Raw genomic sequence first — 14,616 nt, 5'->3', positions numbered from 1 at the left:
ATGATATCTAAATGTCGAAAAGTGTAAACCTGACTGAATGGCCCAAGAAAGACTCCACTAGGGGATCATGATAAGATAACAATCAAGTCATCGTTTCGATGTGTATCTTGTAAATGGGTATGATCATGCAAATCAATTGAGGTTTACAAATCTCAACTAAAACGGAAATATGCCCTAGTATGGTATCAGATGTATGGTAGATCGAAAAATTAGACAACATTGGATCATCCATCATCAAATGTGCAATCCCAGTCATCCATATCCACAACTAAATCGGGTTAAAACATAAAAAAGGTGTATCCCAAAAGAAGAAGCAATGTGATATCTAAATATAAACAAAATCTTAAACACCTGTACAAGTAGGGGTTGTCGAAGACAACATCTGATCTCATGGCCTCAGGATGGTCTTAAGACACGAGACATAACGTAGGCTAGGGTGATAAGGTAATAGAAATGAAGAGAAACTAGGCCCAAATACCCAATGATAAAAAACTCATGCCCTCGTGTATAAAATGCAACATGTATAGAAAAACTCGTGAGCCATGGACCTGAAGGTGCCCAATGTGAATATAATATCAATAATGAGATGATGAAGCAAATCAAACTGATAATGAGATGCGTAAGAATGATGTAGGGGAAATATCAAATCTGGAATAGGCCAGTATAAAAAAAGAACAAGGGGGTGAAACGAATAAGATGAATCACAAGCAATGACAAGGACGATAGTGAAACAATGAACATACAAAGAAAAGTGATGATCAACTCAAATCAAATATGGAGTGAAGTCACATCAACAATGAAGATGGAAAGGACAATGACCCAGAGTCCTTAGGAGAAGGTCACTCATCTCACTCTCAAAGAGATATGACAAAGTGAATACAAAGAAAAAATGATCTCAAAAAACTCACATACGAACTCTCACCAACAATCATACTCAATAAAATGACCATCAGATATCAACATACATGCTTAACGGTGGAGAATGCTACACACATACACACATTTGTGTGTGTGTGTTTTTTTTTTTTTTTTTTAACATATATACAAATTCACATACCCTAAACCTAAAAAAATGAAACCCAAATGTGATGTCAATAATGGATAGACACACTCTCAAGTGTTAAGGTAACAAAAACTCTCTCTATCGAGATGAGTTTCTCAAACTAAGAATCTCTTAATTAATGTCCGTGGGATAAATAATGGAAATGATATGACTATCCTCCATGTAATGAGCTGATGAGGATCACCACTCAGGGTGGAGAGAATATGAAGCAAAACAAGTATAGATAGAATAAAGAAGAAGATATGAAGAATACAACCAATGAGATATGATAGAATGTAGTAATGTGATGGTGGGAAAAATAATAAGAAAAAGATGTGCCTGTAGGCCCAAAGCTCACGAAACTCCTAAATGAAGCATACATACACCAAAGGTGCCCTATCCCGGTGTAGAAATGTAAGCAAGACAATAAGAAAGAAATAATCTAATGCATATGCAAGGCTCAATGGGCTAGCAACGATTTGTATGTCAAAAGGGAATAACAAGGTACATAGCTAACCAAAATGATGACCACCCATCCTACGATCATGGTCTCAAACATAATACTTCTTCAGCTAATCTATGTTAATTGGCTCCGAGAATCGATTTCCATCTAGATCTATTAACCATGTAGTGTCTTTTGGGGTCAGCTCCCTAATAAAATAAGGTCTACTCCAATTGGGTCTGAACTTCCCTCTAAGATCTCTGATCAATCCTCTAATGACCTTCAAAACCAAGTCACATCTCTGTAGTAGTCTAGGCTTGACCCGCTTTTTGAATGCACGAGCCATCTTCCTCTAATAGGAACAAACATGGTATGCTGCCCTCAATCTCCTCTCATCTAGGAGATTGAGCTTGTCTAATCGAGCCTAAGCCTAATCTGCCTCTGAAATCTTTTGTTCCAATGCTCCCCTCAATGAACCCATTTCTATCTCAACTGGTAGCATTGCCTCCATACCATACACCAAAGAGTAAGGTGTGACTCCTGTAGAGGTGCGAAAAGAAATCCGATAAGCCTACAATGCAAATGGAAGCTTCTTTGACCAATCTTGAGAAGTCTCAATCATCCTCCGTAAGATCCTCTTAATATTCTTATTCGCAATCTCTACCGTTCTGTTAGTCTACGACTTGTATGTAGACAATCTATGATGTTGGATCCCGTATCTCTATAATAAAGTGTCAACGTCTGCTCTGAAATGTACTCCTCTGTCCGAAATCAACTCATGGGGGACTCCATAGCAACAAATAATGTGTGATATGATGAAACTAGTGACCCTAAATGATATTAATCTCGCATATGAAACAACTTCCACCCACTTGGTGAGGTAATCAATGGCGACCAAGATGAACTCATGACCATTGGAAGACTTCAGAGAAATCTTCTCAACAATGTCTATACCCCATACTGAAAATGGTCATGGCGAAGTCAATGCATGTAACTCTGAAGGTGGCACGTGAATAAGGTCCCCATGAATCTGACACTCTGGACATTTCTGAACAAACTGGCAACAATCTGTTTTCATGATCAACCAAAAATAGCCAGTACTCATGATCTTACGGGCTAACATATGTCCTCCTATATGTGGTCCATCGACTCTCGCATGAACCTCTCTCATCACTCAATCAACAGATGCGCGATCTACCCATTTACGTTTCCCTTCATTAGGTATTTGAACCTAGTTTCATTTCATTTCTATTACCTTATCACCCTAACCCACGTTACGTCCCGTGTCTTAAGATCACCCCGAGGCCATGGGATCATATGTCATATTCGACAACCCTTACTTGGACAGGTGTTTAAGATTTGGTTGATATTTAGATATCATCATGCTTCTTCTTATGGGAGACACATTTTTGATGTTTGGACCCTCTTTCGTTGTGGATATGGATGACTGGGATTGCACATTTGATGATGGATGATCCGATGTTGTCTGATTTTTCGATCTACCATACATTTGATGCGATACTAAGACATATTTCCGTTTTAGTTGAGATTTGTAGACCTCAATACCCATTTACGAGATACACATAGAGACAATGACCTGATTGTTATCTTATCATGATCCCCAATGGAGTCACCATGTTGTGGACCTTGCATGTTGCTCGATGCGTTCCTACTCGATGACGAAACTCGTTTTTTTATTTGTTTGGTGAAAATTTGATTTTTTAGAAAAAGATTTGGAGTTGCCACTTAATTTTATTTTATTTTCTAAGGAAAAAACAAAATAAGAAAGAAATACCCTACGTGCGACTCCTGAAGGAAAAAATAGGTTTATAAAAAACCGAGTTTGAGTTCGGGGATCAGATTACTTATTGTGAAGGTACGGTAAAAGGACTGTAGCACCCCTCTAAGTCCTTAAAAACGGGTTTCTACTAAATAAGGTGAGACAGATTTGACAATTGATAATGAAATCAATGGATATCAATGAAATAATCAAATAAAAAAGCGAGTTTCGTCATCGAATGAGAATGCATCGAGCAAAATGCGAAGTTCACACACGCAAATGAGCAACACTCTCCAACTAGGATATATAAAAGACATTACATCAACTCAAATTCACATAGAAGTCTGTTGTGTTTAACTATTATTTAGTCGTCGATTCAAATTAGTGGTAAAAGTTGTTTCTACTCATTTATTCAATTGTTATTTTTTAACTAATTTACTCATATTTAAAATTATAATCCCTACCTTTATCTTTTCCACTGTAAAAAGAACCATGTAAGCATTAAAATCTCAAAAGTTAATGAATTGATTTCAATATTTGAACATTTATTTCAATCATAAGTTCATAAATACATACCACATGGAACAAAATTTGTATATTTAGAGAACGTTATTCACTTGATAATTTTTAACGGTACCTTCAATATTTTGCGGGCTGCCCTATTAATATATATTTTAAAAAAAATTCCCCCAAAAATCCTATCCACTGCCATCACAATCAAATCCCGATAATTTACACCTGGGTATTGATCTAACGGTCAGCATATTTTTATCCTGTGAAATTGAAGTGCCACCGTCAGAAAAATGTGCCACGTGTACACGATCGGGGCGCCTGCCATCAGACCTCACTAGCATCTTCTACATATGCTAAAAGGCTATCCCTATCGGCTGGATACGAACTCGAGGCTGTAGGGCGAAAGAGAGAAAATGGAGAAATATTTCGGAAACGCGTACAGAGGCGACCCGGGCGTCCCACACGCCGACCCGGACCGATTCGTCAACATCTGGATTGGATCCATCGCCTTCTCGGCACTCACTTGGGTTAACCCCTACATGTGGCAGCTCTCCAATCAATTCAAGTACTCTCTCAATTTCTGTGTGGTTGCTGAGAAAATAAGGGAACTGATAAATGAGTTTTGAAAAATCTATTGAATCTTTGTTTCTCAGACCATGGAAAATTCTGTCTCAAGTATGCATTGTTCGGCCGAGTGGAATATTTTGTTTTCTTGGATGTGGATTATGGATTGCCTATTTTCTAGGGTTCCAAGTGGAGCCTTAGGGTTTTTGTTTCTGCACGTGCTATTCTTTTTGAATTATCATAGGTTAAAATATTATTTGTTTGCTGATAATATCGAATAGGTGGTTTTAGTCTCGTGTATGAGTGGTTGTGTATGATGCAGGTCCTATTGTAGGGTTGAAAAGTAAAGAGTGTGGAAATTGGATTGCCCATCGCCTCATTGGTGTTTTAGGGTTTGTTTTATGGGGCTCATATTAATTAGGCACGGGTGAATGATGATAGGTGATGTATTTAACAAGAAGTCAATAACCTGTTGCTTTACATAACATTCCCATCCATTCTGTTTTTCCTGTCACTTAATGTGATTGAATACAGCCTATTTTTTCATGTGATGATATCGTTTTCGGTTCTGTTGGATTAAATTACTTGTGCCTTTTGATAATTTGGTGCGATGTTCCATTTTCTCGGAGCCATTTCTTATTACTTGTTATATGGTGTTTCAGTTGTGTTATCAGCCTGGTTGTTTATTTATTTATTTTTATATTAGGGTTGAAGCCTTCAAGGTCTACCTTTTCTTTTTCTTTGATTTCAGGGTACTCTTTGTATTGGGTCCTTTTTTGGTCTTCTATTCTTTGTCCCTCTTTCAATAAAATCTCTTATTGATCATTAATTGGATTCTTGGAAATTAACACATTCATCTTGTGAAGTAAGCATGGGAAATAAAAGAATGAGGAGCATTGCCATAACTGATATCATAGGATCTGTTTAGGATTTCATGAAATGCCACCATTTCAAATTTTTTATTGTCATCTGTCACAATGGCCATGATCTTGTGATAGTCCTACTTAAGTGACATGGAAAACTGATTGGCATTAATTTTGTGTAAATGTATTTACATTCTCCATTCTTTTTTTTTTGGGGGGTGGGGGGTGGGGGAGAGATTTTCTATTTTGGTTTGGACAATTTTTTGATAGGCTTTGGAAAAAGAAAAGGAATGAGGAGCATTGCTATAACTCATGTCATAGGATTTGTTTAGGATTTCATGAAATGCTACCATTTCAATTTTTTTATTGTCATTTGTCACGATGTCCATGGTTTTATGTAATAGTCCTATTTAAGTGACATGAAAAACTTATTAGCACTAATTTTTGTGTAAATGTATTTTGCATTCTCCATTTTTTTTTTTTTGGATTTTATTTACTTTTTACTTCGGATTTGTCATTTTTTATGGGCAAGCAAAAAATACTATTAACTGCATCTAGCAAAAAAGTTGCCCAAAGTATACAGTGTACACATAAGGTGCCAAACGACATTGAACTAGAAGAGAGAGACAAAAAGACTACCCTCTCCCTTTACTTGGTACCTAACCAAGCAACCAAATTTACAATAGACATTCATGTCTCATCTATGAACTTACTAGCATAAACCAAAAGAGTACACAAAAAGAAGGTGTGAGCACTTGATTTGTTTGTTCCATTTTTTCAAGTGACCTTTGATTTATCTCTTTCCAAATGGTAAAAAATCAGTATAAAAAAACAGCCTTACACACATTCTTATCCTAATAAATGGCAGTGAGCTCCCCTCCTCTATATCCTAACTCCTCCACATTGGCTAATACCCCAATTGGATTGACTCTCATCTTCCAATCAATTTTCAGCGTGAGAAAATACATTAAACCACATGAGAGTTTAACTTAGATACAACACTTGATCTCTAAAAGTACCAGGAAGACTAGGAAATCACCTACAAACAAAAGTTAGGACACCTCTGCCCCTTCATCGCCTCTTCTAAATGAGGAGAAGAGTCCCTGCCTTAAACACTTTAAACTCTGGAAAGAACTAGTGGAAGTTCTATTAACTAACTTAGGAGCAGGAATTTCCAGTTGACATGGTCATGACTCTTCTCAATGTCAAAGCTTACACTGTTAGTAGAACTCTTCAACCGTGAATCCATGACCTCATTTACAATAAGCACTGGATCCAAAATTTGTTTATTCTCAACAAAGGTCTAATATGAATTGAAGACCACTCTCTCCACTACTTTCTTAAGCCTATTAGCCAAAACCTTTGCTTGTAGTTTATATATATAAGCCTCTAATCATGCTAATTGGTGTAAGGTCTTTCAAGTCTTCCCTCTCCTTTCTAAGGGACTAAGATCAAGAACATGACATTTGTGGTGGAGGCTGGTGGTAGCTGTATACTTTTTGTATACCTTGGGCTGCTTTTTTGGCAGCACTTTCTAATATATCTTCCTTTTTTATCTATCAGGAAAAAAAAACAAACAAACAAACAAACAAAAAGATCATGAACATGCATTTAAACTTTTAAAAGGGCCTTACTCATAAAGCTCCCTGAAGAAGCCCAAGAGTACATTCTTCACGAAGTCCCAACAATGCTGCCAAAGTGCAATAGGATTCAAATGTGGCCTGAATCATGGGGATTGAGAAGCCATAGTATATATTAGTTTTGAAAATCAAATCCCCATATACAAGTATGAAACTGTAGTTATGAATATACACAGAGGTTTTCACTCGAAGTTTTTCCACTGATGTATAAAATACTGAAACAATTCAACATTGGATGTTAAAATGTGGCCTAATACATGGTTGATTGGTGAAATTTCCCTTATGTATGCCCTAAAGGAAGTGAAGCCATATGCCATCTAAGTTTCATTAACCAGTCACCAAAGTAGTGCTACTTGACACATCATGGTGTAATGGCACTACAAATAGAATTTGCTAGCTTATCTTTAGAAAAATGCCCATAATGTTTACTAGGAACAATATTTTTATTGCATGAGATTCTATTATGTAATTTCCCATTTTTTCATCAGGCTCTTTTTGTTTAACATGAGGGCGTTGGAAGGTGAATAGAAGTGGCAACTTTTTTGCATTAAAATAGTGTGCAACATTGTTTTTGTTAAATAATGTTTCTAATTAGCAAAGAATACAACGGAATTTTCCTGAGGTGTACCTGTATTTAAAAATTTATCTGCAAATGTTAGAAACTTGTGCTTAACAAAACACAGACATTTATAGAAAAAAGGGGAAAAAAAGAAGGTAGAAAGCCCATCTTATGAGATCATAATTTTTCACATGTAGGGTTGAGTTGCTATTGCCTGCCTGTTCAATTACTTCCCTGATCAATTTTTAGCTTACCTATCTATTTGCTTGGGTTCTTTGTGAGCATCCTGTTCAATTACTTCCCTATAAAGTTGGGCTATGTAAACAATTTTGCCTTCTTTCAATCAATAAATTTGACTCTGTACTTCATCCTGAAATATTAAATAAAAACCATTCAGCCTTAAATCTTGGACTACTTCTAATGTGCAGTTGGCATGACAAAGCAATGTTATTTGAGCAACATCACTGGAAGAAAGCACTGGCAAAAAAGCAACCATATAAATTCAAGGTATGGCATTTCATCTCGATCTGCAATTCCCCATAGTCATGCTTCTTAGTTTTTAATACTTAAATGATAATGTCTAATCTGGGTGGTTTTTTGCTGAATTCAAAAATTTGTTTTTTCCAGTGGAACCAGTACATGGACAGGGACCTCCGTGACTCGTACTACTTCAACTGGCCTGTCTACTTCCCCTAGATGTATCTTCCATGTTGGCCTGCTCTGCTTTCATTCTGAACTTTTTAAAACGATGAAACTATTGTAGCCTGAAGATGGAGGCTTATGCTATTTTCCTCCTCTTCCCCCACCCTAGTTTGTTGAATTTAAAGCTTCGCAACTAAAAGCAGCATATTTAAGTACATTTATTTTTAAGCGTATTCTATTACCATTTTATGCCCATTTTGAACATGGAAGAGCTAGAAAAAGATCAGTGAATGATGGATGAATATTTTGTGTTAAAATTTTAAAACCCAAACTGAAGTAAGAAATGGATCCAGCGAATGCAGCAAACTGTAATAGGATAGTAATTGCAAATTGCAATCGATTGCCTCTTATAGAGTGCCAGCAACATGCCCCTTGATAGCTGATGATTACAAATTTGGAATGCATGTAAATGGGCGATGAACCGTGCCAAGTGAGTTCTTTTTGCAGGTTCGAGCATGCTCAGGCTTGTTTAAGTTCATGGGTGCTTCACGCCCATAATTTTCTGTTTCATATTTTTGTTTGACAAGGAACGGCCGAGGTTGTACAGTTGCAGAAATTGGCCATTATAACATCTCCCTAAATTTTGGGTCTTTTGGAACAGGCTTTGGCTTCAAGTGAACCATAACAATGAGCCAAGCTAGAGTTCCAACTTCTGGGTAAGCCCTCCGTGCACACAGGAGAGGATCCGTGCAGCAGGCACCACATTGTTAAATGTCTCGAGGACTGGTGTGGATGATGGCTATTTCCTGACGGCTCAGCAGTCAAGGGCTGCAATCTCTGAGCTGGCCTTCTCATTTTTTTTTTTAGAAGTTTATGATGAGTTAAATTAAATTATACCGATCCATCTAATTTTAAAAAGACATTAAACTCTCAAAACTTATAAAACGAACCAAATAAATAAATAATAAATAAACAAAAAGTGAACTTGTCTGAGTTTGACCGAAGAAGAAAGGAAAAATATGAAATAAATAAATAATCGTGGTCCTCTTGTTTTTCACTGTAACAACTGTAAGGGACTTCTCCACAAACCCCTACCTAGAAGAAACTATGAAGTGCTTGAAATTACCAGAATTGTAAATACAAGATTTTGTAGACTCATCTGACGTGGTGCACTGTCTCCCCCCGCTCTATCGTCACTGTTATCCTATCCGAAATCCAAAATCCAGGTTGCAGTCTGACTAGAAATGGCAGTTTTTCTTCGTTATCAGCATCTTCCATCTTCATCTCTGGCAGCAACGGCCTCACTTCAACTCTCTCCTCCACCCTTTCCAACTAAAAGATTAGCTAATTTCGGCAACTGGGTTACTCATTTCCGCTCCAAAGCTGTCAACTTAGCCCTCTCCAGCGCGCTCACCCTCGGCCTATCTCTCACCTTTACAGGTCTTTATAATGCTTTATTGCTTCGTTCCTATTTTTACGATGATCTCTATCTCTACAGATTCTGCTCATAGCGGTTGAATTTGTTTCATTTGCATATTGGTTCTGCATTTTTAACTTGGAATTCTGGGGGTCTGTCATTTTAAGGTTGGGAATCAAACACAAGTCATGGGGGCCCTCTGGATTAGATTAGACGTTTGCTGTGTTTGGGCATATGAAGAAATATGGCGTTTGAAATGAATAATGTCATACTCTTGAATATAAAGATGGTGCTGTAATTGCAGTTCACTTGTTGTAATTTGGCCCCTCCATTTGTCCCTTTTCATTTTTGCAACCTATATTTAGTTTTTTTGAACTATATTTCTTTTGAGTTATGCAAGATGTTGGAAAATTCTTTTTTCTTCGATCAGACAGAAGACTCAAAAGAGAAAAAAACCAAACTTTGTAGGAGTTGAATGTGCTGAGGCAAAGGTTGGGGTTAACAAGCCAGACTTGCTCCCGAAAGAATTTAGTTCAGTTATTGATGTTGCGGGCTTCCTCTCTGATGGCCAGGTGTGTTTGATTTTTCGTCTTCTTTTTTTGGTTTATCATTACTGTTGGCATTTCTAGGTACTGCCTGTTTCTTTGGATTTTCTGTTATTTTTTTAGAGTCATTCTCTTGGGAATATTTACACCACACCAGTTAGAGGAAGTGTTTTTTCTAGAATGGTATCATATCAAGCATAGTTATAAATTAGCTGCTGTTATTTTGTTGATTTTAGTATCAGATTCTACATTTAAGGCTTTCTATAATTTTTGAAGTGGAAGGAAAAGTTCATAATGTTTGCTACCTTAGGCACAATTCACAATGCCCTGGCATGCATCTCTTTCTAAGAATCGATTTCTATATTAAACCAGGGAAGGTTTTATTAGACTTCAATGCCTTTCTTGCTTGGACCAACCTTGCCCTGGCTGCCAATACGGTTTCCATTGCTTATCAGCACTCAAAAAGAAAAGTAGTCAGGAGCTATTACAAATAGAATTTGAGTACTACAGTGAAAATCTAGTTGGACAAACAAGATAGGGATGGCCCTCTCAGCAATACTACCTTGGCGAGGAGACAAGACAGAAATAAGGGTTGAAATGCAGACCACTCACAGTGGTTCTACCTCCAGAAAAGATCATGAAAAAGGTGATCAGAATGGTACCTGAATCCATTTACGATCCTGAGTTTCCAGATACATTGCACTTCCAGTTGGGTTGAGTCTGCCACTCGGCCCTAAGATGGATCAAAGAAGAGTAGGAACCTCTCACCGGTTTTTGGAAGGTTCCATCTGTGAATGATACATAGAGTCAACCGCTGGCTGGACTGGGTTAGGAAGTTTGAAATCAGAAATCAACTAAAAAATAAAAAACTAGATCTCAATGTCCACCTCATTATCAACACATCTTAGTTTAAGGCGAGACACCCTTTTTTTGCCTGCCTAGACTGATTACTAAAAGGGTATACCCATTGATGAGTTTTGAGTAGTTTAACCATAAAGAATCTCTCTATCATGCAATCAAATAAGTGGAAGATTCATTAAATTGTGAAATGTTACCTTGCCATAATGAGATGTGCTTCCAATGCCAATAAAAAGTGACCCATCCTACAGTATCTAACATCCAGAAATTTGCCAAATAAAATTATTCCAAACTGAAATATCACAACCACCTCACCCAGGACCATTGCAAGGAAAACTATTACTGAAGTCCTTTTTATCTGGTATTAACTTGGAACCACGTGCATCTAAATGCCTTTCATTCAGATTAGTGTAGTTGTATGTAAAGCAACCATGTGCTTTGCGCCTCATTGAAGACCATGCCATTCATTGAAGATAAAAGTACATCAAACCCATATGAAGCTTTACCTTGAGTAGATTGTATCCATCGAGCAAATATAGGTTCAATCAAGATTTGTTTCTCCAGAGTACCAACAGCAAGTACATATCATTATGAACATAACGTCCTAAGATATGAAACCCCAAAGAGAGGCTGACCTAACTTAAATGTGTGAAGACTAGCTAAGCCAACCTAGGTGAATACCTGTTTGTTGTTCTAATTTTAAAATTTTTGAGCAAACTATAGTGCAAATTACAATTAGTAATGCAATAACAAGAAAAGTAAATAGAGAAGAAAGGAAAGAAATGCAAACACAATACTATAGTGGTTCGGCAATTATCTATCTCCACTCTCCTTAACTTCTTCTTAAGCTTGAGGCTCTTTTCATTAATCCAAAGTTTTCTCGGACTAAAGCCTTCAAATCCTTGGACACTTGGATTCAAGGTTCCAATGGACCTTTACAATGTCTTAAGTGCTCCCTCACACCTAAACAAAATCCTCCCACAAGATACAAAGGGTAATTAACTCAATTTTGCCTCTCTTAGTTTGCAATAAAGCTCAAAATACAAGGATCAAGGGTGCACCAACTAGTTATTCAAGTTTAAGAGTAGGTGCACTAAAAAAAAACAATGAGAACTTTTTAATACAAGGTATCAATGATTATTCAAGTTTAAGAATGGGTGCACTCAAAGAAAGCAATGAAGGCTCTTTTACATAAGGTATCAATGATTTTTAGGAGTAGGTCACCTCATAAATGAAGTTTGAAGTTGAAACTAGTCGTTGGGCACAATTTTAACTGGTCGACTGAACAGTTGACCACCAACTAGCCATTTGTGTAAGTGAGCTGGAGGGTCAGATTGCCCAACTGGTTGCAGTACTAGTTGACCGATAGCTCAACTGGTCGGGGTCCATCAACCGGCTGTGAGACCGGTGGCCACTGCCACTTTCCTGCCTCAGTCCCTCCTTGACCGGTCAACCGGAAGCCTTCTTCTCATTCTATTTTGTGGTTTTCCAAGTTTTTGAGCTATAAAACATTGGGGCATCATTGGCTAGGTATGACTCCTTATGAATTTTGAAAATTGTTTGTACTTCAATGGCATTGATAAAGGTGGGTTTTCACGTCATCCAATTTTTATAATGAAATTCTGACAATCTAAGAAGAAATTGAATGAGATTTTTATCAAAAACTAAAGGTAAGGTGACTTTGAACATTTTTATTCAATCCTAACTTAGCACACCTCAACTTTACATGCATAAGGACCAAAAATCATTTTTTAATACTTGGAACGCTTCTCTTGGTGCATGGTCTTGTGTCCTTGGCTTGATTTGATCCTTCTATTGATTTGTTAATTTTAAACCTGCATAAACAACACCATTGAATATCTATTCTTTGGTTTTTTAATAATCAAAATCCATGGTGGGGAAACCTTGAGCTAACAAAATGGGATATGATAGCTCCTTTATGGTCTAACATTCTTGCCAATACATTATTCTGATTCTGTTCTGGATTGTAATCTCTGATGTAAGATATAGCTTCTCGAGCAAAAGATCATGTCATGATGAATTCTGTGATGTGTCTGTGCCCATCCCCAACCCTTATTTGATTAGAAAGGGAATGAATCTTGATCCTTTATTTCAATGGATCCCCTTCCATGCTGCAATCAAAGTAAAGCACATTAGCGCAGCCCTTTTCTTGCAGCTAGCGTGCTTTACCATCCTCAAGGACCAAGTTGTTCTTCAACTGGAAACTTTTCTTGTCTAATGTTATTAAGTTATCTCAGGAGTGCATATTCAATCTCTTCCATGTTTATAGTTCTTAAACCTTTAACCTAATCTCTTCCCTTGGCCATGTTCAAGTTTTCAATTACAACTCATTTGTCACATTTAAAGCTTCTGATTTCTATCATAGTCTTTGAATTAGTTAGACCTTTATATGAAGATTCTGAACTAGGTTAATAGAGTGATTTTGGTGGGTTGGTCTCTTTCATGACCTATGTCCCCTGTAGGTCTCTTGGTTAGCATTATTTTGGTTTTCTCAGCGAATCTGGAAGTAATGCTGCCATTGAAACAACACAAGCAAATGAAGAGAACATTCTAATGCTATGTGGATAATTTGCAGGAGAAGAGGCTGGCACAGGAGATCACTAATATTGAAAAGGATACAGGATTCAAGTTGAGAGTTCTAGCTCAGAACTATCCTGACACCCCTGGTATATTTTATTGATCTTTAAATAATTTATTTCTTTACTTCTTCCTACTTTTGTTTGTCCTAGTTTAAAAAATTGAAGGAACAACTGAAATCACTTTAATTCCTCAACTTTTACAGGGTTGGCCATTAAAGAATTTTGGCAAGTAGATGATAGAACTATTGTCTTTGTTGCTGATCCCACCTTTGGTAAAGGATTCAACATGCTACTCTCTTTAGACTACATTTTCAGTTAGCTGAATTTGTCTTTTTGGCCAGGTAATATACTCAATTTCAATGTGGGGGCTTCAGTTGATTTAGACATTCCACGTAGTTTCTGGAGCCGTTTGGCTGGGAAGTATGGAAACATATTTTACTGGAAAGAGAAGGTGAACTCACCCTGTTGCTTGGATCAATGTATCTTACTTGTAAGTCGTTGCTTATGGTTTTATTAGAAAGTACAGTTATATTATCAAATGGCTGAAACAGGGGGAAGATGCTTCCATTGAAGCTGCTGTCATGGCAATATCAAATTGCTTGAGAGAACCTGTGGGCCCAAATAATTGCTCAGAGGTAAAATAGTACCGCCAAGGATACTGGAAATGAATTCTCTTTTACAAAATTTCAGGTTTCATTCTTGTAAAACGATTTTTGTAATAAATATATAGCCCTTACAAGGGATGCATATTATGTATTATAAAGTTCAAATGGATGAAGGAACAATGTCGAGCTTCCTCTAGATTTGTTTAAAGATAGGGAAAAAAAGAAAAAGAAAAAAACCCCATGGATTGAGCCCACAGCAAATTTCAGTACCTGTGAATATTTGTTTAAAAATATAAAAATAAAAATAAAAATAAGGCATAATGCAACTCGAAATTTTTGAGTCTGCATTCAGTACTGTGAAATGACTGTTTGACCAAAGCCTTGAGTGCTGTTGTGAGGAGGGCCATGGAAAGAGCCAGTAAACTCTTCTTCATGTTTTAGATGCCCAAAAGGCATAGACATATACTTCTTATGTTAATATTTACTAATATTTGGAGCATGCAGTGTCCTTCAACCAAATATAAGGTCTTGGTAATCATCAGAATG

General features: G+C 37.0%; 2 protein-coding genes and 1 long non-coding RNA gene across 3 annotated transcripts; all 3 read left to right on the top strand.

Moving 5' to 3' along the window:
• The first annotated feature begins 4,066 nt into the window (after positions 1 to 4,066).
• LOC100249954 (uncharacterized) lies at positions 4,067 to 8,273 on the top strand. The gene is made up of 3 exons (XM_002282234.5): positions 4,067 to 4,342; positions 7,832 to 7,910; positions 8,031 to 8,273. Exons 1-3 carry the CDS (start codon positions 4,191 to 4,193, stop codon positions 8,097 to 8,099), a joined length of 300 nt encoding a protein of 99 aa, XP_002282270.1. The 5' UTR covers positions 4,067 to 4,190; the 3' UTR covers positions 8,100 to 8,273.
• LOC109123034 (uncharacterized) lies at positions 4,349 to 5,932 on the top strand. The gene is made up of 2 exons (XR_002030680.1): positions 4,349 to 4,452; positions 4,664 to 5,932. It is a non-coding gene; the product is annotated as an uncharacterized LOC109123034 (long non-coding RNA).
• An 835-nt stretch (positions 8,274 to 9,108) lies between the features above and the next one.
• On the top strand, positions 9,109 to 14,266 carry LOC100255100 (thylakoid lumenal 15.0 kDa protein 2, chloroplastic). Its single transcript, XM_002282249.3, has 6 exons — positions 9,109 to 9,485; positions 9,931 to 10,034; positions 13,462 to 13,552; positions 13,669 to 13,737; positions 13,807 to 13,916; positions 14,017 to 14,266. The coding sequence occupies exons 1-6, from the start codon at positions 9,290 to 9,292 to the stop codon at positions 14,107 to 14,109; spliced, it is 663 nt and encodes a 220-aa protein (XP_002282285.1). The 5' UTR covers positions 9,109 to 9,289; the 3' UTR covers positions 14,110 to 14,266.
• Positions 14,267 to 14,616: the final 350 nt, after the last annotated feature.

This window comes from Vitis vinifera, chromosome 8, assembly GCF_030704535.1.
Source record: "Vitis vinifera cultivar Pinot Noir 40024 chromosome 8, ASM3070453v1".
Classification (NCBI taxonomy): domain Eukaryota; kingdom Viridiplantae; phylum Streptophyta; class Magnoliopsida; order Vitales; family Vitaceae; genus Vitis; species Vitis vinifera.
Note: the sequence above shows the minus strand (reverse complement) of the source record. Positions and strands in the feature narration are given on the sequence as shown.